Raw genomic sequence first — 27365 nt, 5'->3', positions numbered from 1 at the left:
ATATATATATATATATATATATATATATATATATATATATATATATACATATATATAAGCGTCGTATTTAAATACGATACCACGTGCAAAGTAGACGATACTTCAAGAGAGATGAAAAAGGCTATCTATTCGAATAAAAAAAAATGACAGTAGAAAGAAGAAAGAATAAATAAATATTCATCTGATTGTAAGATTAATGTGCGAGTGTATTACACAAAATCAAACTGCTATTGCAGACAGTCCTACAGATAATTATATACGTATATATCTACATTTATTTTTCTTGAACTTTATGTCTTAATGTCTTTTTAAAGACCTATTTGTGAGAGGAGGAAGAGGAGGAGGAGAGAGAGGGAGAGAGAGAGAGAGAGTGTGTGTGTGTGTGTGTGCGTGTGCTCACGCGCGTGTGTTATTAAAAAGGAGAGAAAATATTTCTTCATATATTCTTACAATTAATTTTATGTGGCTGATACTTAAAACTATAATAATAGGATAAATTATGCAAAAGATTTATATTTCATTAAAAATATAAGTTGCAAATTTCTCATGTTAATAAACAAAATAGATTTTTATTTGTTTGTTAATACATCTAAATATATTATGTATCAAATTTCTTTTACAGAAAATTTTGTGTATGTGTATGTGTCCAGAATGATATAAATTTCACATATATATAGGTATTCCAAAGAATTTTGGGAATATTTCTAATTATTTTATTTAGAATACGTTTCTTAACATTTGGAAATTCAAACTTAAATCACTTTCTACAAAAGTGTACGTTATTGATCAGTATAGCTGTAGTAACACGACTTTTATGATTTATTTTGAGGCAAATGTTATGTGTACGTGAGTGTCTATAAGGTATATGTGCATGTATGTGTATGTTTTTAAGAAGCTAACATCGACCCGGTGCGACAGATTTGAGATTTGAGATTCGAGAGTCGGGAATTAAGAGTTGTCGCTAATAACTAGTGTACCGTGAAAAATAATTAAGTTCGCAAGTTCGGTCAACAATTATTCTCGAATTTCTTTGCCTGATCCGACAATTATTTGAAGGATATCAGTAACACCACTATGTGTTTTCGACGGCTGTTTCAAACAGTGCAATATATTGCAATCCGTCCACTTTTTACAAGGTTTTACTCTATTACCTTCATTGCACGAGCTTTCTTACCCTTCAGTATGAGCAAAATCCCGACCGTCTTTTTTGTGCCCTTGTCAGGTATTAAGAGAAGTAGTTAATCTTATCCGCGTCATTCGTTTTTGTTCGCGACATTACTTTAGACAAATCTTGCAGTTGCTGACAATGGGTTGTCCGTTTTCGGTCCCATTATTGTCTCGCCTCTGGTCTCAGCATCTGCTCATCGACTTGATCTCGTGAAAACGTTATGTTACCTGGACTACGGTCCAGGTATAGGAAATTTGCATAGGTAAACGTTCCCGTAATAGGTTCACTTTTCGGTGTTTGATCTTCATAGGGCCCCGAAATCAACTATCCTCGGACACTACTTTTGTTCCATGAAAATGGTTTCGCAAGTCTATTATGATTTGAAAAAGACTAGTGGTAAAGCTAATAAACATGGTAAAGAAAATGATAGAATACAAAGATGCTTGCAGGATGATAAAACATTGGTCCAGGTAATTTCGACAATAACGCATCGTTTTTGTTTGGATATTCCGCAGTTGAAATTAAAGATATTACGACCTTATATATATATATTTTTTATACATATATATATACATATATATGTTTTATTTATTTATTTATTGTTATTACACTGTATTGGTTTATTGTAATTATTATTGCTCATCTAATCATTTCGTAAGGTTGCCTCTCTGTCGTGACGTTGCAATCTCGCATGAGATATACTTGCGTGAAATATGTCAATAATACAAAATTTTTATAAGTTCCGAGTGAAGCGTATCCTCTCTAGCAACTTTATCAAAGTCGTAAATGGCGCATCGGCTAGCCGTCGTCCACTACGTTTTGGCGAAACTGTCGCGAGCTCGTACATTATCTATGAAACTCAAACAACGTCATCCGTCCGATGACGTTGACCTTGTGTCTTATCGGAAAAATTGCCGTGAGCGGTCATAACGATTTGAATAACACGTTCGACGTGTTGTTGCAGATTTCTTTTCAGGGCGCGTTCGCGCGTACGACTATATACGATCATTTTTCACTCTATGGTTCTACTACTTTCTATCGCTTTGACCGATACGGATCCCCACCCCCCCTCCCGATATTTTTATCCCGCGGTATCGCACGATACCGCTCCGGGAGTAATTTCATTAGCTTCTCGACGGCGCGGCGGAGGGAGCGAATTGGGTTTCGAGATAGAGAGACTAAATCAGGTGAGAGATCGATGAATCGGAGCCGGCGGGCTCGCCCATCGCTTCCAGGAGGGAAACGGCGCGTCGTCATCAGACGCGGAGCACGTAGATGGCAAAGAGACGATCCGTCGAGGGGGGTGGTCGCGTTGGTGTGGGTGGCAGATGCGTCGGGCGCCGACTCGGCTCGAGGTATACGACGAGGTATACGAGTCGCTTCGCGTAGCGGCGGTACACCGGCGCGGCGCGGCGCCGTCGAGAAAAAGAGAGAGAGGGGCACCGCGAAGAGCATGAGAACAAGTGGGGGAAGAAGAGCCTGAAAAGAGACATGAGTCGAGAGAGCGAGCGAGGGGAAGCGGCGAGAGGTGAGAAGGGCGAAGGTTTCCTCCGATGGAAAAACGTACTTGCACATAGGCGTCCGTAAGAAGGGACACCGTGGTACGGTGGTACAGGGTGTTATATAGGGTATCATCCCAACGATTCACGGTGAGAGGATTGGGGAAAAGGAAAAACAAATATTTTTTCTTTCTAAATATTGTACGATCTTTTGCCTCGACGTGGATATTATAAGATAGTTTTTCACAAATATTGTATTGTAAACGATAGATTGATTACATAAAATTATGTAGGAGGAGGGGACTAACTAAATTTTTGCGTTTTGGGATTTCGATAATTAAACGATAATTAAACAACAGACTTGTGCAATTTTATTTCTGATGATTTCTTTAGAAATACAGCTTTATCGAAGAAGTCACGTTTTTTAATTGATTTCTTTTTATGTATCCAATTACGCTTTATTGCATTAGATACTGACGTAGAAATTTCAAAAAAGCAAATATTTTTTTCTACGATAAGAGGTACCTTCATATGTGCTTACAATCCACAGTGGTGGATTTACATTCTGAAGTTTTTTGTTTCAACCTGTTAGGGTAAAGGGTAAAGAAAAATATTTGAATAGAAATATATTTGCCGTTAACGGTAAAATCTTTAAGATAAATAAGATAGCGTTTCAAAATATCGTCGACAATGTGATCCTATGGCTAATAATTATGACCTGTACATTGAATAGGTATAAGTATAGAACATATAGATGCAATGCGTAAATTTTGCTTGTCATGCTAAGCAATTGCTATAATTATAACGTCAACGTACCCCAATCTCAAACACATCTCGACACAAGAATTTGTCGTTCACCAAGTTCACCCTTTTCACAAACCCCTTGAACTATCAAACTATCAAAATGATTGGCTTGTATTTTTTTGTAATTACTCAAATTTATAACAGTATATTTTCTGAAACCTTCTACTTTTGTTGCAATATGTAAATGATTAAATTGATCAATTTATACTTTCTCCCTCATCCGTTAAAAAAAATTTAAATGGTGGAAATTAATCGCCGGTAGTTCTAGTGCTAAGTTCCTGAGGCAGTTTAAAATCATCACGCGAAACATTTCATTTTTCAGACAGTCAAACGGTGCGCAAATTAATTTTTAATTAGATGGTATCGATAGATCTGCCCCCTCTCTTTCGTCATCAATATCCAATATATCTTCTTAAGATTCTATTCTCTTCTAAATAGTAGAGCAAAGCTCCGATATTCTAGGTACTCACGTATTATTGTATAGTATCGGGGACAAAAATGATCGAAAAAAGGTCAACGACGTAGGACCAGAGCGAGAATCTCGAGAAGAGAGGTAAAAAAAACCGTAAGAATCCACCGGTCGAAGAATATTTCTATTTGAGCGCCCATGTACCTGATGTACCCACGTAGATGTCGAACGGAACGCCGGCGAGGCGGGGCGGGGCAGCGTGCGGGGACGCGCGGGGGCGCGGGTAGAAGGGATGGACAGGGGGAGTTGGCCGCGGTGGGGATGACCGCAAGAGAGCCAGGAGAGGAGCGGAGCGGAGTTCGCGCCGTGCGGGCGAGCGAGATCGCGCGAGAGGGAAGCGGCGCGCGGCGCGGCGCGGCGCGAGAGGGAGACGGACGGAGCGGACCAATCGGAGGAAGGGATGATGAGGCCTCGGCGCGAGCCGAGAGAAATTGTCAGAGGCACTGCTGCGCGGTGAGTCGGCCCGTCGTGACCCATTCTCATGGATCTCGCGGTCCTCTCTTCTCGTCGTGCCTCTCTTTCCCCGTCCCCCCCACCACCACGCGCATTCGACGGAGAGGATCGCATCCCCCGCCCACCCTCTACGCTCCCCTACCCCGGCGCTGCCACCGCCACCGCTGCCGCTGCCGCCGTCGCTACCTCCGCCCCCGCTTCTTCCTCTCCCGAGGATCGCGAGGGCTCCTCTCGTTTCGGGATCACCGTGTGCGCCCAGACGTCGACTCGACCACGGAGCGGTACACGCGGTCAGTCGTCAGTGCGCTGCTGAGCGTCGAGCGGTGACGAGCGGAATCGAGAAACGGTGAAGCAGAACATCCGTGCCCGGGGTACGGGGCACTCGATCGATCGTCCACGATCACTCGCCGCGCCGCGGATCTCTATACTCTCTTATCGGTGCGGGAGGATGATCGCGGGGTGACGCGCTTCTCTTCGCGGATCGTACCTCGCATACGATGCGCGACTCGGCGGGCGTCGCGATATCGAGTTTCCATTATCGGTGCGGTAGCGGATAATTCGGATCTCTCGGAGGCGGAGTGCGTCGGCGGGATCATCGGAGTGTGTACCTGGCGGTGCGTCGCACTCGCACTCGCGTTGACGTACTCCGGAAAATCCGGGTGCATGGTAGCGGACTGGTGTTTTTTTTCAAGTGCTATATAAATCAGTTACGCGGATGCTGGAGTTCGGATCTCTCTCGACGGTGTGATCCCGCGGCGGCTGCCGACCGAAACGTCGCCCGCCGTCTCGCGGACTCGCGGCGACAGCCAGCATCATGGATTACTCGAAGAAAGGTACGTTCGTTTCCGTTACGCGCCAAGTCGCGGGGACCTTGAGTTCCGAGAAATGGTACTCCGATAAATACTCCGATTTCGGAGTCATCTGTAGTGTTTATCACGCTTTTTACGCGCGTTGCGTCGTCACCGAGCAACCTATCTTCTTTTCTTCTTCTTCTTCTTTTTCTTCTTTTTCTTCTTCTTCTTCTTCTTCTTCGCGAAGAATCCCGCAATGTGTAATTTGCGCTGGAAGTCGATCAAAAGATTCCTCGCGTCCCTTTTTTTTTGTTTTAAATAAGTGTTAAGCTTTTCTGCTCAATACTCCACTTCGTTCGTAAGTGCAATAGCGTGTCTCTCTTACGCACACGTGTATACGCGTCCGCATGTCGCCGTCACGTGTAATTTTATAATATGCATAGATCACGCACAGAGTCGCGCCGCACTCACTCTCCTCGTGGCCGATCTTCAGAGCGAGCTGAGTTACGAGAGTCCGCGAAGGAAGCTTACCGAGATAACGGAGATTATATCAATTGTTATTGACGACGCAAAGCGCGGGGTGCGTCGCGCGAGGTGGTTTCAATCGCGTCGGATTCGCAGTTTCGATCTTTGCGGTAAACTCACAACCTTGTCTAGTCACCTAAGTTTTAGCTGTTTTCCTAACTGAAGCTCACAATAGGATGTAACGTCTCTCGTTACAGCCTCGGATGAAGAAACTTATCTTTATCTTGAGGACTTGAGCCTCTCAAGATTATTTCGAACGCCCGAGAAATATCGAGAATACGAGATCCGAAGATTATTCGTCAGTACTGAGAAATCGTTCGAAACTGTGGGAAGGAAAGGGGGGGAAGAGTGAGATGTACAAATATTGTTTCTCCGTGCGAATTAACCGATATTCGACCATCTCCTTTTTCCGGGAATGATTTATCGATCGATTGTCACGAGCGGCATGTCTCATCGATGCTCTGGATGATAATGGCAGAAGGGGGTAGTTCGTATAAATGTCAGAGGTTGCAACGGGACTACACGTCGCGACGGGTGACGTGTCGAAATTCCAGTCGTTATATATTGGTGAACCGGAACGGTTTGTGAATGACAATCCGAGAAAGACAAAAGGATCTTTCTTATCCACACGCACGGTATCGAGACACTTAACTTAAAAGTCCGAGCGATCTTTAAACTCTATACTTCCTAAATATGTCGCTCGCGGATAAAAATTCCCACGATGAATAAGATTGATGATGAATGAATAATTAATAAATAAGATTTTGTGAAGATATGATATATATTTTGAGGTATGGCGATTTCTAAAAGGTTAAAACGCGCGGTCTGCTACAGTACCTAAAGAAAGAAGCTGCAAGGTTTCTCTAACTTTACTTGAAGACTTATGATATTTTCTTTGAAATTGTTTATCTCTGAATGAATAATGTGTTATATTAACAAATGTGTTGTCGAGTGTTTTAAATGTTAGTGATATAGCGCTAAAATTCAGCAAATATTTTAAGATTATAACTCCTTTTTAATGGTATTATATAAATGTGTTTACAATCAATTGATTTTAATCTACTGATTGTAATCAGTTTTGTCTCAAACTTCTTCAAATTACAGATTAGAAGCAATGGAAAATTAATAATGTCAATAGTGTTACTCATCCAGCATTAATAATTCATTGCCATTAAAATTTCTTGGATGAATTTATAACAATTGTATTTTTTTTTCATATTTGTTCTTTAATTGTTAAATTTTTTATAATGAGTGTTTTTGACAAAATGCACATGACGTTTGAGTTCATGTTTGAGTTAAAGTTAAATATTTTGGACCCGTATTATGACGCGCGGATGAATGTTATCCAGAAAAAAAGATTCATTCTTCCTGACAGAGCACAAGGATTATACGAGCATGAAGCCTGGATTAGGGTGTGGTGCGGAAAGTCAACCGCTCCCTTTTTCACCCCAGCAAAGGGGCGCCCTTCGCTAGCGAGATAGATTAATTAGCGATGTTTATATTTGACAAGAAAGTGCACGCGTTTATTCTCTCCCGGAAAGTTCTCTCCTCGTGATAACTTCAAAGTTAAAGCAGTAAACGAATATCCCGGATACGTATGCATAAATCAATCATGTCGAAATAAATATACTCACATATCTTTCTCGAATCAATTGATAAAAAGTGTAATCGTTATGTTAGCAAATAAATTTTAATGCGCTTGATGGAGGTAGATGATTTAATTACGTATATATTCTTGGTGCTTAACTTTTCATTGATTTAAATATACCTTAATTAATATGCATATATACATTGTATTTTGCGACATTTTTAGACTTTTTTTATACGTCTCTTATTTTTTGTATTAACTTAACTTAAAGGATAATGGTTTTATCACATTATATAATATTAATTAACAGCGTTCAGATAAAATTGCGTCGATATTTAGTAAAAGATACTTTGAAACAATGATTTTGAGAAAAATTAGCTTTCAATATTTAATTTTGCATATCACAGTGATTAATAGATAGAGCTTGCTTTGTGCGAAAAATAGGACAGTGGGCTTTACTTTGTGCACGGTAAATATGGAGCAGTTAGTGGATCTTTCTTGGAACAGCGCCATAAACTAGGACTATGCAATTTATCATATTCGATGGAAATAACGCGATGCTTTGTCATGAGCCGAGTAGAAAAAGATTCGCGCGATGTTACAAATCTCATTTTTAAAAGTTCATCAAAACTGAGCGACAAATTAATATTATTAAAAATTGATACTGGAGATTGAATAATTTTTCTTGTACATGTAACAATACGCTGTTAATAATACAATAATAATATACAATAATATACAATAACACATAGTATTTTACGGAGAGATTTTATCAACCAATTTCATTTTTTAAATCAAGAGCTCAATATTACTCATCAAATAGAAGAATTTATTATTTTTATAATATTTCCTGTTTTGTATCTTGAGCTTATATATATCATTGACAAATTCAATGGTCCATCTCACGCTCGAAATGATCAAATTATCGTTCGCGTTGGTTTCTGGCCAAGGGAAGTAAATTACGTTTTAGCGAAAAACTCAACGCGGATAATGATCGATCTTTATACTCGCGGTTAAAGATCAGACGTCCGTCAACCACACCTATCATCGCTTTTCCGCCTCTTACCCCCCAAGGCGTCGTAAGGTCGGTCTAGGATTTGCATAGGTCTTATTATTACGGCGACAATCTATAGATGTGGCGTGGCGGTAGGTAGGTAGGTATGACAACCGCGTCGAGGTACATGCGGAAACACTCGGTTGGGCCACGTATATACGAGACGACGAGGGTACTTTGCGTGACATCCTTCGTGGCACCTCAAACCGTTCACCCTTGGTCGATCGTGAAATTAATGACCCGCGGCAGTAAATTTTTCGGAGGAGAAGGTTTCGCTCTCTCTTTCTCTCTCTTTGTCGCACATCGACGTGCCTGTTGTTCATCGTATCGCTTCTCCGGAGTATCCACAGATCGGAAACGAAGATAAAAACTGGTTTTCATTCTTTTTTAAATATTCGTTTATATAAAATATTTTTTTAAATTTAAAATGTTTCTTAAATTTAAATTTGTAAACTCACTGTCTTGGTATCTAAGACAGAAATATAGAAATCAATAAAATTCACGAGTGATGCAACTAGAAATTATATCATTTTGTGATCGTAGTGAAATCGTAAGGTTGTGAATTGAATCGAAATTCGATTTACGTGATCTAATAGTTTTAAAAGACTCGAATTTAAGAACACAGATCGGAAAGTTCTGATTATTTTAATTGTTAGATTATTCGAAAACTTCAGGAATTACTTAAAATTAATATAAATTGCAGAAACCGCACAATTTGTAAATAAAAACTTGAATGCGACGAAAGTTTTGTCATTTTTAATACGCAGTTTGAACATCTTTCTGTTTTTAACATCAGTTCTATTTTCGCGACTTCACGATATAATTTCGTATGCGATATAAATTCGTAAGAAATAAAACGAGATAAGTAACCAACTAAAAGATACAGTAACCAATTTATCCTATTTCAAATATTTCTTATTCTATATTAATGTTAAGAATCTATATATCTCGCTCTATAATTAGTTATATATAATTATATTATATTATATATTATATCAAATTTATTTACTTCTTAAAAGAATTAAATTGAATAAATCTATTATTTGTATGAAAAACGAATTTAAATATTAGACAATTTGTTAATTAAAAGCAATTAGCGCCACTAACTAGCGGCACTGTTCTACGAAATATCGATAGAATAGAATAATTACTCAAGTTTGATACCGATTTGAATGAACTTATTTGATTAAGAAAATAATAAAACTTTAAAACGAAAGGAATTTAAGCGAAATATTCCATAATAAAGAAATGCTTTCGTAGCTTTCGTAAAAACATTTCGCTCGTCTAATCGACGTCCATTATATACATTATATAAGAAAAACTAAAATTCCTTGTTTAATATTTGTTTGAGGAATTACCTCGGACAGTCGTTGTGTCCTTCGAAAAACGCGTGTATATAGATCGATCGCAGGTATCGTCAATGAGACCGACAACAGAATAACAGAAAAAAAAGGATAGAGAGAGAGGTGAGTAAGGGGGTAGAGAGATTATTCATGCGTCAACCGGAGTAGTCGCTCGCAGGTACGAGCGAAGGGTGCGTTACGGATGGGTAAACCCAAGGTTGTCAGAGAGACGACTTCTCGAAACACACTAGCCGACCGCCATCTTTGTTTCTCCCGCGTGGTGCGTGGGTGTATCCGAGCGTGGAAGAAGCGGGGATGATGAGGGAGAACTGGACAGAGGGAGGGGAGGATGACGAAGAGGGAAAAAGGCGCCGCCGTCGAAAGAGAAAGAGAAAGATGTTAGGGAGGTGAAAAGGGGGACAGATATACGGGACAGCAGGGTTACGAGGATAGGGTGGGAAGAGACGTGGAGGGAGAGAGGGCTGGAAGGAGGAAAGGACAAGGCGCGCAGTAGTGAGTCTGCGGCTACGGGGCAGGAAGGAAGGCGAAGAGTAGAAAAACGCGTAGCGTGATCGTCGGCGACGCGCGGCAAACGGATGTCGGCAGCGAGAAAGAAAATGTGAGACGGAGTGAGAGAGAGAGAGAGAGAGAGAGAGAGAGACGGAAAAGGGGAGGGAGAAAGAGGAGCGGAAGGACAGGAGAAGGACGGGGAAAGAGCGAGGGAGCTAGAGGAGAAAGAAGGAGCGGAGAGCACGTCCGAGCGAGATAAGAGCGCAAGAAAGAGCGGAGGGTATGTCCGAGTTGGCGTGATAAAGAGAGGCGAGTCAGGCGAAGAGGCGAGCGCGAGCGAGATAAAAGCAGGGACAGCCGGGTGGAAGAGGGGGGAACGAGGGGGGCGACGCGATGGAGGGGGCGGAGTACGGCGGGCGGCGATGGTGGCAGCGGAGGGGAAGGAAGAAGATAAAAAAAGGCTCCGGGAAAGATGAGAGGCGGCCAATGGCGGCGCGGTACGATGCCGAGTCGTTGGTCTCTCTCCCTCCCCACCCTCCCTCTCTGCCCAGCTAGCGTAGCTGCTTCAGCGCAGCATCCTACGATTCGTAGGTGGCGGTTCCCATGCCGGCGAACGGAAATGCGCATGTACGCCCCCGAGCGCGGGCATGACACTGCTCCCTTTTTCCCTCAAGGTTCCCCCGGCGAGGTCCCCGCGAGGGTGCAATGCAGATATAGGCGTGGCGTTCTGGTCCTCCGGCTCGTCCGCGAATCCCTTGAAACCGCGGCGATTACCGGGACTCGCCCTTCCCGCGGTCCCTTAGACGATTCGCTCGTGCATCTTACTGAACTTTTCGTATCTTCGTATAAGTCATAATATTGATTTGTTCATATTCTTCAATCTTCAATTTTAACTTAATTTTTAAGTGCTCTGTTCCGGAGCGATATGTATTAGCGATATTGCCCCATATTCTCAACTCTCTTTTAGCAATAAAAGCACGCTTTTATTTCTGAGATGCTATAGTGCATGTAACATGAATTATAACATTTCAGAAATAAATGCGCGCTTTTATCGCTAAAATAAGAGAGATGAGAGTATGAGCCATTGTCTATTGCTTGTTTATTATTATATAATATTTCGTGTGTTTCCTACTTTCTCTTCTAATTTTCGATATCGAACCGAGAAAGAGGACATTGAAGGCTCTTTCTCGGCTCGTGCACACTTCATGCACGCGATGTCCCATTAATGCACATGAAACAAATTTTTATATATTCTAGTTATATTAAAATATAGAAAGCATAGATTCGACAGAATTTTACGATGGAAAGTTTAATACAATAGAATAAAAATCAAATTTTGCTTTCATATATTTGTGACGGATCGCAGTTTTACTAACGACACGATTGTTTCTTCTTGCGTCATCTTCGAGCGAAAATTCACGTGTAAAATATTCGTGATGTTATCTACATGTTATTCAATTTAAAGTGTATTTAATCCCAACAATTAAGCGCAGTTAATCGTTTGATCCCATCTTCGCAAAGTTTTGCTTTACCTCTATATATTTTTTTTTATTATGTAAATCTATCACGAAGATGTTTTACGTTATCATACATGTTTATGTTATCTCACAAGATATTGTATAGAATGGCAAAATGCGTTTTTATAAGTAAAAGATAATTGATCATTAAAAAGGATGCAAACGCAAAAGGAGAGAAGCGGACATTTTGCTGATCGATTTAACGTATTAATAGATTCGAATAACTCTTTGATCTTTCAGAATCTGTATTGTTTAATTACAATAACACTGAATTTTTTTTCTGAATATTTCTCAAACACGGAGGAATTGCCTCGGTGAAATTTGGTATGGAGTTTCGCAATTGGAAATCTTTCCCCCTCGTGCTTTCCATTTCTAACGATCGCGATGTGACGGCAGACTAATCGTTATGACGTTCCATGAACCAAGGAAACCGATTTCTATTCTTGCGATGCGTTTCTCGTCATCGATTCGAGCGACATTATTCTCTTAGCTATGCGTTCTCACATCTCTGATATCAGATGATCAGATTCAACATTATATAGAGAATATTCTATCAATGGAGGTCGCGTTTTTGAATTGTTAGTATCGCAAAGCCACACTTGAAGTATTATAAAAGCAATTATAATAGTTAGCAATTATAATAGTTAATTTTTATATAGTTATTTTTAGACATCGGCAAATTTCGATTTACAAATCAGGAAGCTACTTTCTTACGAACATGATATATGATAAAAAAATACTAACGATACACGCGTATACTTGAGTGGCTGCTCAATTAAAAGTAGTTATAGGACTGGTGGCAAGAGGTGAAGAGTCATTAACGATCAGGCACGCGTCAAACCGCAGGACGAAGTTGATCGGACTCGTTTCTCCACACTTGACCAGAATGTGCACGCGCGCGCGTGATTTACGCGCATGAATAAAGTTCACCTGCCGACAGGTACCTACGCTATATGGACGGCCGTCGAACAGGTTTGGGACCACATGACGACCAGTTATGTGGTCGTTCAATCGGCGAATAACACGTGTAAATAAGCGATATTAAAGGGATTCAGGTGTTCACGGTATCACGGAAGATAAATTATGATATATGTCTGATACGCGCTACGATACATAATTTCAACATGCTTATATTTTTTGAACATAATTATAGCAATCGTGATAATGACATTAAATTGATATAGAACCGAAACATATCAGTCCATAAAAATTCATATATTATTGTTTCAATTGAAATTATAACGTGTGAGTAAAATTATACCTCTTCTCTATTATAAGCAATTAACGCGCTATTGTAAGATATGCATATCGAGATTTAGCGAGATAATTCCGGAAAGCGCACAAATGCAAATGCAAAATTGCAAACTGCGATTCTTCGAGTATTAAAAGTGTCAGTATTATGCTTAACATGATATCCATGCAGTATTGCATGAGATACACATGTATATTTGTATGTTTTGCACAGTCATTATTTGATAACAAGCGTTCCATTAAACGTGATTACCCGAGAGAGTAAACAGACGCATTTGTATGTAGATGCTGGGAAATATTTTTAGAAATATTATGTAGCGGATTGGATCGTTTTCTAAAGATTTCAATTTTGTATATTCACTAGCTGTCTCTCTCTCTTAATAATTTCGAAAATTTTATATGTATTTATTAATTTAAAAACCGTCTAAAAGCATCTTTCTAAAAGAATAATTTTCATTTATAAGTTTCGATTTAAATCTAAACAGACCTGACTACCGAAAAATGGACTAAAATTTTTTTTTCATATATCTTATCTTTTAGTACTATTGTCTTTTCTTATTTAATGTTCTGTCGAAATAAAGTACATACCGATGTTATAAGATTTGTGATGTCTTTCCACTTCTTTAATCTATTTCTTTTGATATTTACTATGAGCTACCAAATATCTTTGGCAATCGCTTGATCGTAATCTTACGATTTTACAAAAAAAAAAAAAAAAAAAGTAATTGCTTCATCTCTGTGTTTGCATGGAAAGTTGCTACTTTTGATATTCTTTAAGTGGATTGAAATTTTGTATATGAAAGGTGACGAAACAGTCAATCTAGTTACTTATTTCGAAAGACGATATCGAGTCAATATGTGCTATTGTTTTGTTTTCTCTTCTTCTTCTCTTTCTCTCTCGCTCTTCTCTCTCTGAAAATTCAAGGAAATGCATAAGTCAGTGCTTTCGAGATACATCTTTGAGACTGAGGCATTGTTCTTGAAATATCTCATATAATATTACGACGTCTTTAAGATGCCTTATATCCTGATTTTAGACGTCACATAAGACGTTTAAAAGGCGTTTTATTTTTAATCACTTAAACATATTGTAAAATAAAAATTAATAATACAGAAACGCATTTTAACAAGAAGAAAAATACGAAAGAGGAACTATCGTTGTATGACAAATCGGTATATAAATAATTTAACATTTACATAATTTTGATAACAATCTATCTATAACAGAGATCAGATTTGTTGTTAACAAAGTTTTGTAAAATTATTGATATACCGATTTATTAGGTACTCAACTTTTGATCAAACTCTGTGTGTCTCGTATTCTTCCTTTTATTAACACGTTTCCAAACAGCTTTGTCTTCATTGTGTCGTTGTGAACCATGTCGTATAATCGATAATATAGTTGATAATGTAAATAGCTGTACATTTTTCAAAAATGTCTTAAAACAACTCTTTCAGGCGTCTTCTCAGAAAATCTTGAAGATATCTTCAAGATGTGTTTTTTAGACATATACGTATTGTTTGGGATAATTCTACGAATAAGGCAATTTAGGTACATAAAAATTTTTAGTGTCGAAAGATTTATCTCATATTATTAATAGGAAGCTTGTCGAACCTTTTAAGAAACTATGATTTCTCAAAGTAATACACTTATTTTGAAAAAGGTATAATTCAAACTTTCTAGGTACTGAGAAGTTTTATGGCTATAAAACACGATCACAAAAAAAGTAAAATCACAAAATTGATTCCTGATTATTTTAGAATTTAGCGGGACATTTTTCTATCAGAGCAATAGAATTGAATATAAAAAATGATTAAATTTTATTATTATGATTCGATTAATTATCTAAGAAAATTCCTAATTATCTTGTCACAGTTCTGTTCTATCATATCAAAAATAATGTTATCGTTTTACAGAGTAAATAAGTTTCAGTCCTCCAAAAATTGACGAACAAACGTTGAAGCAACTAATACCGAAAAATATCCTGCCATATGTGATTAGTCGCAGATTCTCATAGTTTCTCATAGTTTATATTACGTGTTCCAAATAAGGATTCTGCTTTCGAGACTGACTTTGAACGAACTTCGATCTCTTCTGATAGCAGAATATCAAAACAATTAAAACATTAGTTTCCTTCGGCGTACCAGCTCACAGCCTGACTTTACCTCATCTCGCATTCTAAACCTCAGTCTGATCGCTGGTTTCTCAAGATGCTCGCTGCGTTCGACAAACGCGTGTAAATAGACTAAAGACCGCCGCGAGTGCGGTCAGAACGTCGGGCGAGGACGTTGATAAGTGTTATTGTCCCGGCTCCATCTGCGGTTCGGTCTGGGTATCAGCTTCCGGAATACTTAGTCAGATTTGTGTCCTGTCCTGTCGCTGACACAGTTCTTTACCCAGTACGGCTAAACCGGAGACGCAACACCGGCGGATCCGGTGGTGGCTCCTGTTTATCCGCGGTTTTTAAGGCCAGCGCGCATCAGTTAGCGTGATATATATTCCGACACACATTTTGCATCACTATACCGCGGAAGAAATTTGAATTGTGCCATTCCTGGTAGCGGCAGGACGTTACGATCCGAAACGTGATTCTCTCGCCGTTGCTGACGGTTTTCAGTGATCTTCTCGAAAAATTGCGATACGCTAATTTATGCTGTTGCATATATATTCGCGATCCAGGTGGTTTCACAGATTATTCTGCGATCATAGATAAGAAGAAAATATTCTTCGAGAAGTTGTAGCGATTACTGCACTTCTTTTATGCGCCTATTGCATTGTAACGTTTTTTCCAGAACCTTTATTTGTATAAATGTATAAATAATCGATGCAAACTACTGCATTACTTCGAGAGAAAAAAAAAAGATAAACGGAACAGAGATAAACGACGAATTAAAGACACTGCAGTTGATTATATGCAACCGCAATGTAAATTTATTTAGAGAGAATTATATTCTTGCGACAATTTCACATACACCACGCATGTTCTTTTTTTATTTTTAGCTTGAATTCATAAACTCACTGCTCTTTCGTTATATCCGAAGCATGTCGGTTTTCCTGTTTCGTCAGCAGATTTGTGGTCCAGAGAAGTCGCGCTTGCTCTGCGGGTATTTCCAGTCTTCTTGAAATCTCTGTCTGAGAAATGAATGAGGAACCATATGAAATCACACGTGAAGTTCGATTTCCTCAATGATTCACGTTCAAATACTTTCAATAAAATATTTTAATAAAAGTAAACTAATATTTACGATTGTTAATTAATAATTATAATTTACTAGAAATTTATTTTTCATGTCGTAGGTGTATAATTATATCCCAGATAGCACAGTGACGTCAAATGACGTATTAATTCCGTCATAATGCCGTCTCTAACGTCATTAAGACGGCATTATAACGGAATTAATACGTCATTTATTGACGTCACTGTGCTATCTGTGGGATGTGTGTAATTATTTCACATTTAATGTTCTGACATACACATTAAACTAAATGTTACATTTTATGTGTTGCAGTGACTGGACCCGAGAATGGACCCGATCTGCAGGAACAGGAAAACGAAACGCAAATTGATGCTGCATCACCATCATCAAGTGTAAGTATATTCATATATTTCAATACGTACAAAGTTTATAAAAATTGATATATTGCTAATAAATTAAAAAAAACATCATAACTTTAATTTAAAAAACTTAATAATTTTAATAGAGTTTAGTGAAATCAGTTAATGAATTAGAATAACTCGTTAATTAGAAGTTACTATTACTTAACGTTATATCAGAATTAAAGACAAATTATCAACGCGAATTATTTTCGCACTGTTAACGAAATTGCGATTGTAGGTGACAGTGTACTGTATGTATGTTTAATATCGTATATTTTTCCCCGAAAATGTAGGTTGAGCTGTCGGAAAACGGCGCGCATCCATGCCCGACGTGTCCGTCGGTGTTTTCCAGTTCCCACGAACTGACGAATCATCTACGCGGCCACAATTCACCTCGCAGCACGGACTGCAGCGGCGAGGAGGACTACAGCTGCGGCGTATGCAATAAAGTGCTCAGTTCGGCGAGCTCGCTGGACCGGCACGTGCTGGTACATTCCGGCGAGCGGCCGTTCAAGTGCAAGTACTGCGAGATGTCGTTTACGACGAACGGCAACATGAACCGGCACGTGAGGTGCACTCATCGGATAGTGTCGCCGAACAGCTGCACGGATTCCGAGGGCAGCAGCGGCTCGGAAAGACCGGCGGCGACGAGCCAGGACGAGTACAATAACAACGAGATAACCAGGCGCAACTCGCCAGAGCTGATCGACGATCGACAGCAACCGTCGCCCAGCAACCGCGCGAACAAGCGAAAATGCCCGGACGAGGACGTCAGCGACATGGAAGATCAGAGGAGGCACAAGATTCTTCTGAACAATACCAAGATGACGATTAGGTGTCGACCGGAGGATGAGCAGAAGGCCTTCGGCTGTCCGATCTGCGGTCAGGACTTCGCGAGCAGCGCGATTCTGGAGTCACATATGGAGCGCATGCATCCAGGCTCCCCGGCCACGTGCGAGACCTGCAATCAGTCGTTCAAGAATCATCGCGCGCTGAATCTCCATCGTTTGATGAGACACTACAAAAAGAATCCGGAGGGCAACAACAGTCGTAGCAAAAACAACACCGTAGACGGTTTCAGGGATCTGACGTTCATCGACTTCTCGTCCATCAAGTTCCCGACGATCGCTCGGGCGATGTGCGAGCGTGAGCTGCACCGGCCGGCCTCCGGCGAGGCCAACAGGTTTCAGTGTATGAAGTGCCTGCACGCGTTCCCCTGCAGGCAAGCCCAGCAGGCCCACGAAAAGGAGTGTAAAGGCCCCTACAAGAACAAGAGAAACAGCAACGACAACAACAATAACAACGACATCAGTACCAACAATAATCTCGAAACAGAGCGTGATGATCCGAGCCCGCAGCCCGACGACTCCAAGACGAAGCGCGAGATTTTCTTCGCTGTGCTGGATCTGCAGAACAAGTCCTTGGCGCATGAAATGAAGGATCCACGGGAATCGAGCGAGATCAGGGAGCTGAAAGAGACCAAGGATCTAGCGGATATCCCGAGCATCCTGTCTGTCAGTTTGAATGGACTGCAGACCTTTCCTCGGTCGGATGCAAGCACGCCCGAGAACAACATCAAGTTCCATCCGAACGTTGGCTCTTCAGGCTCGTCGGGCACCTGTTCGTCCGAGTTCAACGAAGAGGAAGCGCAGGACGCCTTCACTGCGGAATTCCGGAAAATGAAGCTGAAGGGCGAATTTCCATGCAGATTATGTACATCCGTATTTCCCAATTTGCGAGCGTTGAAGGGACACAATCGCGCGCATATGAACGTGGAACCGGGTATGCCGTATCCGTGCAATATGTGTCCGTTCACGATCGCCGACAAGGGGGCCCTGATGAAGCATCTAAGATCACATAACGGCGACCGTCCGTTTGAGTGCTCTCTCTGCAATTATGCGTTCACTACCAAAGCAAATTGCGAGAGGCACGTGAAGAATCGTCACGGGATGATCAGCAAGGAGGACGTTAAGAACGCACTTATCTATCATCCGAGCGAGGATTCGACAAACGAAAACATCGAAAGAAGCTCGCCTAGAGTCATCAGGGAAGACGTGCGGAAGACGCTTATTTATCCGAATGAACGCGAGGAGACTCCCCAACAACAACAACAGATACATTATCCGCCTATAGCGATGGATTGTAATCCTGGACCGTCGAACATCCGCGCTGAGATGCTGATGACTCACTACGAGAAGTCAGACACGTTCGCCAGAGTGAAGATGCAGGCTCTCAATCTCGTAAAAAAAAGCGCCGACGAAGCAAATTTGTCTCACGATCTAATCGTGAAATCTGATTATTCGAAGATTGACGACGACGTCGAGTCGGGCTCGTCGGACGGCAGCGTGTCTCTAGTCAGTGATACCAAAACAGATACACACCAAAGAATTCAAGCTAGTCCGATGAACCTGACGAAGCCCTCGACAAGCTCCGGGTTGAGCTCGGGGGAGGACTGTCCGTTAGATCTGTCCATGGATGTGTTGGATCTGAGTAGGAAGCGGAAGAGGGAGAACGAGGATTCCAGCTTGCAGGAGGAGAAGCGGTTTAAGAATAATCAGCAGGAATTGTATGCCACAAACCCAGCGCTGTTGCTGACGCAAGCCCTGTTGAACAGAGCACGCGAGAGCTCACCGACAACATCGCTGGAGACGCTTTACGCGAATACTATCTATCGCAATTTTGGCACATTAACCAGTGGTGTAATACCGCCGTACTTCCTCAGTCCTCACATGTTCAGCCAGGAATTGGCCGCGAAGGGCAGGCTGCAGAAGGAGCTGGTTCGAGGTTTGCAGTTAACCGGCGGCGGCACACTTTCGGTTGATCCGTCACTACCCAGCACCAGTTACACGGCATATTCGCAATCGAGGGACACCCTGCAAACCTCGAGCGAGCAGACTGCCTACGCGAATCTGATGAGCGCGCAGATGACCAACCAGGTCGCGCCGAGCCGCGAGAAAACAGACGGGATCCCGTCGAATGATCCCGTGAAGATGGTACTCAAGAACGGAGTGCTGATCCCCAAGCAGAAGCAGCGCAGATACCGAACCGAGAGACCTTTCACCTGTGAGCACTGCACGGCGAGATTCACGCTGAGGAGCAACATGGAACGGCACATCAAGCAGCAGCATCCGCAGTATTGGAGCCAAAGACCTCGTGGCGGACATTCGACCAGAGGCAGACCACCCGCGAGTCATCCGACTATGGTACCAAATACTGGTCCGTCAACCTCGCAGGTGGCTCAATCATATTCGAGCATTCTTCCGAACGTCGACACGCCGGTGGTCACGTCGACGGACTACGGCACGCATCCCATCTCGGATCAAGTAAAGTACGCGATTCTGGCGCAACAGCTGAAGGTCAATAAAATGGATGACAATGATTCGGATGACGAGATGGTGATAGACGAAGAGTTGGCCGATCGGGACGCTCAGGAGTCGCAAGCTCAGCGTGAGCCTAGCACGAGTTTGCTGAGAGATCAGTTGGAAAATAATGAAAGTGTCAAAGATATCGTCATAAAGACAGAAGCGGCTGAGCCCGCGGAGGAAACCTCGGAGGAGACCCCCGGCGAGCAGACTGCGCGAAGTAACATCGACAGCGCCAATCCGGAGAAATCTGCCGCTTCTGAAAGCAAATCAATACGCGCTGAAGAAACGACCATGACCGAATCCGCCGAGAGGGAGCAAGGTAAACTCGAAGACGGAACGCCCGATCTCGCGAGTGTCTCGAAGCTTTTGGACAACGCGTCACAGCAATACCAGCAATTTCAGCCGCAAGACCTGAGCGACGAGGAGGGCCCCGTTGCGTCGACCAGCGGCAACAATTCTGGCAGCGAGAAGTCCGACTCCATGAACTCCTTGAACTCTGGGAACGATTCCTCCTCGAACAAGAAGAAGAAAAAGAAGAAGAAGTCTGCATATTCGATGGCGCCGAATCGTGTCGTATGTCCGTATTGCGAGCGCCAATTCCCGTGGACCTCGTCGCTGAGACGACACATCCTCACCCACACCGGCCAGAAGCCGTATCAGTGCATCCACTGCTCGCATCACTTCACCACCAAGTCCAACTGCGATCGCCACTTGCTGAGGAAGCACAAGGCGAAGGCGAGCAAGATGCGCCGTGCCAGGAACTCGTCTTCGCCTGACGCTCAGGTGGTCGCCAGCAGCAGCAGCAGTAGCAACGGCAGCAACACGTTCTCCATGAGGAACGTGCCCGAGAGGCCGTTTAAATGCCATCAGTGCCCGAGCTCGACGTTCGCCACGTTGGGCAACCTGAAGAAGCACCGGTCGAGCAAGCACCGCAAGTTCGCGTCCAGATCAGAGTCCAGCGATCAGCAGAACAGCCCGCCGCAGTGCGCCGCGCAGAACGACCAGAGCGATTACGAGAGTCGCTCATCAAGCATGTCCGACAACATGGAGAACACCTCGTCCGTCGTCCGCGAAGCCGCGAAGCCGACTTCTAACGCGTCCCTCTCGATAAACGACGCCACCAGGTTGCGCAAATCACCAAGATTATCGCCGAGTCCCGGCGACGTACCCTTCAAATGTTACCTATGCGACAGCGGCTTCTCGGAACGCCAGGAGTGCTTGGACCACATCAAGATGAATCACAAGCGCTCGTACGAGATGCTGAAGGCCAAGGGCGCCCTCGACATGGCGGCCACGATCATAGACGCGACCGAGGATCAGATATTAGCGTCGCTGCAGCATCCCAGCGACGGAGAAGAGAAGAAAGGCCGTTTTCCCGACTACAGCAACAGAAAGGTAATAAGGTATAAGGGAACTGATTCTAAAAAGATTTCTAAGAGCATCATGCATATCGGTGCAAACATGGTTCGCGTAAAAAATAAAATAAATAAATAAATAGGGACAATATATCGAATACGCGTTTCGTTGGTGCTTTCGTTAGTTTGCATTGCTCGATAATACGATCGGAGTGACACTTTTTTATCCCCCTCCAGGTTGTGTGCGCTTTCTGCATGAGACGATTTTGGTCCGCGGAGGATCTCCGGCGTCATATGAGGACTCATACGGGCGAGAGGCCCTTCGAATGTGACATCTGCACCAGGAAGTTCACGCTCAAGCACAGCATGCTACGTCACCGTAAGAAGCATGAGTCGGTGGACTCCGCCATGTACATAGGCAACAGCGGCGACGAGGAGAACTCGCCCGCGCAGCCGCCGACGATAACCCCCAGGAGTCAGCAGCACTCGCCGATCTCCACCAACACCAGCAGGCCCCGCACCCAGGACAGAATCTCCCTGCCGACCGTCGCGGCGGTCGCAACGGCGGACGCGGCGCCCTGCGCCCTGATGCGGTACAATCACTACGACAACATGGCCACTCTCAGCGGAAGAATGGCAAACGACGGTCCTCAGGGCGCCGCTTCAGCCTCCTTGTCTTCTCCCCCGCCTCCCGCGGAAGTACCCAGCGAAAGCGGGGACAACGACCTGATCTCCAATTTGCTGGGGATACGCGAGAAAGGTTTGCTCGACAAGGTTCTCTTGAGCTCGGCGGACGACGCGGCAAAGTTGTTGGGGGTCAACCATAGCGAATGATCGGGCGATCAATCGCGTAGAAAGGCAAAGAGAAGCGGAACGCGATCAGACACGTAAATTACGTGAAAACAGTTATAGATTGGATTGGGAGTAGTTAAACGTCAAGCACGAAACTCGGGATGTTAATTGATATTAATCGACTAATATTGGCATCTCTTAATATTGGCAAATTAAGAATAGACAAACAAGCGGAATTGTAGTTTCTGCTTTTGTGTCATAACGTGTTTGAAAGATCATTAGAGGATCGAGGGTATCGTCATCGTCTGATCGCATGCCACTTTCTCCTATTCGTTCTTAAGAGAGAGAGAGAGCACAGAAGATGCCTTTAGATTATTCATCGGATTCTTCGATTCTCTGTTTAAGGTTCACGATCGTGCCTTATACTCTTTATCAATTTGCGTGCACGTGTTCGTATTATATAAAACACCAATAGTGTTTCGAAGTTTATCTGATGAAATCTGATGCGAGCAGTAGCCGGAGTGTCATTATATGCCGCATACGATATGAAATTTTACGGTTCTTAACGAGAACACACACAGGGATTGTCAACGAGTTTGCTTACATCGCGGAAAGTGGATGATGCGAATGAATCGATAGGAAACTCATCTTACGCAAATCAATTTTTATTACTTTGAACTAACGTTCTCAATTAAATCTTACTTTTTTTTTACAATTTTAATTTTGTACAATAGGATACAACTTTAATGTATAAAAATATAAAAAAAATAGAAGCACTCGTTCTTAAAGTCAATCCCTGATTTTGTAGAAGTTTAAGGACGCAGTTTCAACAAGTTCCTTTCGATTCATCTCGCGATTCGCCTATTTTCTGCATAGGCATTCGCCGTGAGCTACGGCGAAGTATATTATTTGCTATCATGACGTACATTTTCTTTATTATTAAAAAGTACACGCGCTGTGTATTCCATTTGTCAGTTCAATCGCCAATAAAACATGATTTAAGAAAAAAAAAGAAAGAAACGTAACATGGTGCATCTTCCTCTTTTATCAACGCATCTAAATCATTCACGCTTCTGACATAAATTCCTTCGTGATGCCTCGAGCCTTCGTTACGAGAAACGCGTTCTTCGTGACCCTCGCCTATTGTGTGTGTTTTGTGTGTGTACATATTATATATACATATTTATATATATCCTCTGGGGATTGTAACAATCTGAGTATATATATTTAAGATTTGATGTGATTACGACCATATTGTTCGCGGATGCATCATGATTTCGCCCCGAGCGCGTTAAAAGCAGTTATCAAATGCATTATTATCAGCGACGTCATGAAATGTGCATTATGGAATCGTGAGATAACGCGTATCTATATATGTTGTTTGTATTCATCTCACGCGCAGTATTAGGCGTACGATCGCGATCGCGGATCCTCAACAATCTCATTCATAATTACGGCGGAATATGAGTGAAGTTCGAGTATGAAGAGTCGAGGGAAAAAAAAGGAAAAAGAAAAAGAGAAAAGAAAACCAGGCTCTCTCGTGAAAGGAGGCTGGACTTGCGAATGGACGTCGCGTTCTTTGCGACGCGGATGCTGCATTTAAATCCAAAGATGAATTCATTTTACGCAATGAATTATTCTAAGTTAGCCATACGCACTAGGATCTTATTTATTATTAGTTATATACTTCTATGAGAGTGAGAAAAAAAACTTTAATTTAGGGTGTGAATGTGACTAGCACTTAGTCGTTAGACCGCCGTGATGTATTTGGCGAACGCGATTCGGGATGTCCCGTGGGACCGCGTTTCTGACCGTGACTTTCGCGCGAAGATCTCGAGATCGATCTTGCGCGCCAGTGGTAAGGGAACTCGCTCGTTCAAGGATCGCGGATCGCAAATGGCTATACGTATACCAATCGCATTGATCTTGTATTATTGTTCTTTTCGACGAGACTTTTCGCGAGCGAGACGAGATGCAATCTTCACACAGAACGGATATGTGAAAGCGCGCGGAGCAATATATATATAGTGAAGTTTATATCACTACCAATCAATTAAATTTGACAACGTCTCGTCGTGTGTGTGTTATGGATCTTAGTGTACATAGATAGCCCTGTTATCTTTCGCAGATGCAATTATACCAAATGATTAAAACTATTGACATAGGTATAGATACTTAGATTAGATTAGATTAGCGAGAAATGAGAGTTAGACAACAGATTTAACTAGGCCAAAGGGAAACGATTTGTATTTCCTATTCCTTCACACTCCCCTGTCCACCCCCATCTTTGTTGTTCGTTTGTGCTTTTACGCAGTCTCGTATCGTCTCTACTTACATCACATTTCCTCTTCGATCTCCTCCTCTGCCCCTGTCTTCACACATACACACGTACATACACACATATATTCGTAGATATACGATATTTATTATTTTATAACGGAGACGATTGTACATGGCTGTAATACGTTTTAGCCAAGTTCGAAACCGAGGCTGGGAATAACGTCCAACAACATCGTTCTTGATCTCTTCCTGGCGCATCCCCTTGCGATGTCTTTGTCGTAGGATGTTTACAGATTCAGCCCCCGTCCATACAAAAAAGGAAAGGTCCAGTCTCTTTACGAAGCGTCGCAGTCTGCAGTTTCGTGAAGAAAAGACCCAAGCTTCGCAAACGGGCCGAATTTACAGATATCCTGCGATAGACACACCACGCGCAGACACGTTAATTAAGGCTTCTTTGCGCATACGTATGCTGTAGGCGAACGAAGGAAAGTTATATTTATCGAAGCGACCGAGTCCGTTTGAAACCCCTCGAGTGACATTTTCTCCTTCCCCGACTGTCGTGAAAATTATGATACCAAGTAATCATTGTAGCGCACGTGTACATGAATAAGTTATATTCTCTAATTTAAATCAGGAATAATAATAAACGATATGCAATGGAACCAATGTGTGTGCAGGCTTTTATTTTTCCTTGCGCCTTTTCATTATTAAAGGATTAAACAATCCTTATCGAACTCCTTTAAAGTAATCTACAAACAAAAATTTTTAGATTTTCGACATATAAATTCTTAAAGTAAATGTTTTGCAATTCCTTTCGTGGTTTAACAATTAAGTTATTTAATTCCAAAAGATTTACGTCAATAACTAAAACTACGATAAGAAAAAAGTTAAGTGAAGTAATTTATGTGTTACCAATATTATCTTTTATAGTTCTTACGGTTTAAATTAGCATTGTCAGAATTAATAATAATTTTTTTATACGATGATATACACGATATCTACTCAGCGAAAATCAACATCTAATCGAATAGATATCTAATAGATGTACCAATTTACTATTCCATTATATATTGCCGACATGACACAGTATATCTGTACTATATAATTGCATTTTAAAATTTAAATTAAAGAGTCGATCAAGTATTACTCATATTGTTCTCTCTAAAACTTTAGACTTGACATTATGAACAGATAGGTATTATAAAATAATCTTATATCATTTTATGTCATTTTATATCATTTTATATAATTTTATTTCATTTTAAATAACATAATCTTTCTAATGTGAAACTTAGATAGAAGATATATTCGCTCATATATCATGCGAAAAATACAAAATAAAAAAAAACTCATATCACTTTCTTTTAATAGATAGAAAAAGACACTATACTTTGTTTCAAAGGATATTGTTTCAAAGGAACAAAAGATTACAAAGAGTGAACTCCATCTCTTTACAAAGACAACACTTTTAATTTATCAGCAATCTTCGAAACTGGATCGACAAGCATTTCGGTCTTCTTCGCTTCCCACAGCATATCCTGCGTGTCCTTCAGGTACTTCATTACGTGGTTCTCGGTGAGATACGGCGCCTTGCCGTTGTCGTAAACGAGAAACCAATTGATTATATTCTTATATAAGTTATCGTAGAAGATTTGCGGTACGTTGAAGGTCTTGCCCATCTCCTTCACGATCAGTTCCTCCAACTCGGGCTCGGAGGGTTGACACACCGCGAACACCAGTTTCCTCAGGAACCCAAATATGATGTTGTCGTCCGGCATAATGTGGTACAGGCATATCATTATTCCTGGCTCCTTCTTCAAGACTTTTATGTCAATGCGATATCTCTTGCCTTTTCCCTCGAATCCGTAGAGCTTGTCGCCCTCCACAGGCACCAGGAATTTAAATGCATTAATATCCATATTCGTGAAGATCGTCAAGTCCACGATTTGATCGGGCGTGATCTTCTCGAAGTTGCCGAGCATATTTACGTAGGCTTTAAACAGGTAAATCAGACTGCCCTGACGATGTAACTTATGCTTGGATGTCAAATGATAACTAGTGATATTGGCGTTCTTTTCCAAGGACCTCTTGTGCTTGATTTGCATGAAACGATACATGTATTTTCCATCAGAGGTGCCTCCGTCTCCATTTGACGTACCATCAGGGGAGTATTTCAAGACGAGATCGTGAAATCCGCGCGCATCGCACACCTCCGTGGCCAGCCACCAATTACCGATACTTGCGTTGTTCTTGCACATGAGCTTCCATGTGATCCAAGTTAGGAGCTTCATCTGGTACATAACACCGCGTGTGCTGCCAGTTTTTAAATACGAGGCTGCATACTGGTCATTCGATTCTGTGGAATTAATTATTTGCATTATTATAAAATTAAAATGACAATAAAGACTTATGATAATTTTATAATAATTTAAAAATTGCGACTGTTAATCAATAAAATATTTGCCGTTTTGTAAGCGGAAAATATTGTAGAGCAAAATTTAACATAGAATTAAATTATTTAATACCGGAGAAATATTAATTGTTAAATCTATTAAAAAACGTACAAATCCTCGTTAAAGAGCATCGGAGTTTTGTAAAAATTGAATTTTTAAAATACGAAGGACGGTCAATAATTATCCGCAATCTATAATGTATTAGAACAACACAGCAAAGAATGTACAATTATATCATTTTTTAACATAGTTCCCTTGCTTTTTAACGCACTTATCCCAGCGTTTCTAAGACTTGGATATATCCTCGGAAAAAAATGTTTTTGGTTTGTCCCTCAGCCAGAGGCGCAGTGTGGTCTTATTGTAAAGCGCCAGACTCGTAACTACGGAGAACCGGGTCCACCTGACCACAGGAATTTTTATATTCCAGATTGCGCCCAGCCGCACGAGAGGGGCTCGTGCGGAGAAACTGAGCCATCTTTCGTAGGCAATTGATTAAGATCCCCAAAACTTGGGACAAAAGTACCTGAGACACCAGAATTTGGAAAAGTG

General features: G+C 41.7%; 2 protein-coding genes across 8 annotated transcripts in view; one reads left to right on the top strand and one right to left on the bottom strand.

Annotated features, from left to right (window-relative positions):
* The window catches only part of LOC112464599 (ras-responsive element-binding protein 1), a 125519-nt gene extending 100494 nt beyond the window's left edge, over positions 1-25025 (top strand). For 6 of the 7 annotated variants that reach the window (XM_025031701.1, XM_025031700.1, XM_025031699.1 and 3 more), the window contains 3 exons: positions 16483-16562; positions 16865-21331; positions 21529-25025. In XM_025031701.1, coding sequence (XP_024887469.1) covers positions 16483-16562; positions 16865-21331; positions 21529-22125 — 5144 coding nt within the window. In that variant the 3' untranslated portion in view covers positions 22126-25025. Of the gene's footprint in view, positions 1-4395; positions 5227-16482; positions 16563-16864; positions 21332-21528 lie in introns of those variants that run through there. The other variant, XM_025031703.1, reaches the window with a different exon arrangement.
* A 728-nt stretch (positions 25026-25753) lies between these two features.
* The window catches only part of LOC112464608, a 3795-nt gene continuing 2183 nt past the window's right edge, over positions 25754-27365 (bottom strand). Inside the window, exon 2 of the mRNA XM_025031720.1 lies at positions 25754-26719. Coding sequence (XP_024887488.1) covers positions 25815-26719 — 905 coding nt within the window. The 3' untranslated portion in view covers positions 25754-25814. The remainder of the gene's footprint in view (positions 26720-27365) is intronic.

This window comes from Temnothorax curvispinosus, unplaced genomic scaffold, assembly GCF_003070985.1.
Source record: "Temnothorax curvispinosus isolate PA1 unplaced genomic scaffold, ASM307098v1 QBEX01014331.1, whole genome shotgun sequence".
Classification (NCBI taxonomy): Eukaryota; Metazoa; Arthropoda; class Insecta; order Hymenoptera; family Formicidae; genus Temnothorax; species Temnothorax curvispinosus.
Note: the sequence above shows the minus strand (reverse complement) of the source record. Positions and strands in the feature narration are given on the sequence as shown.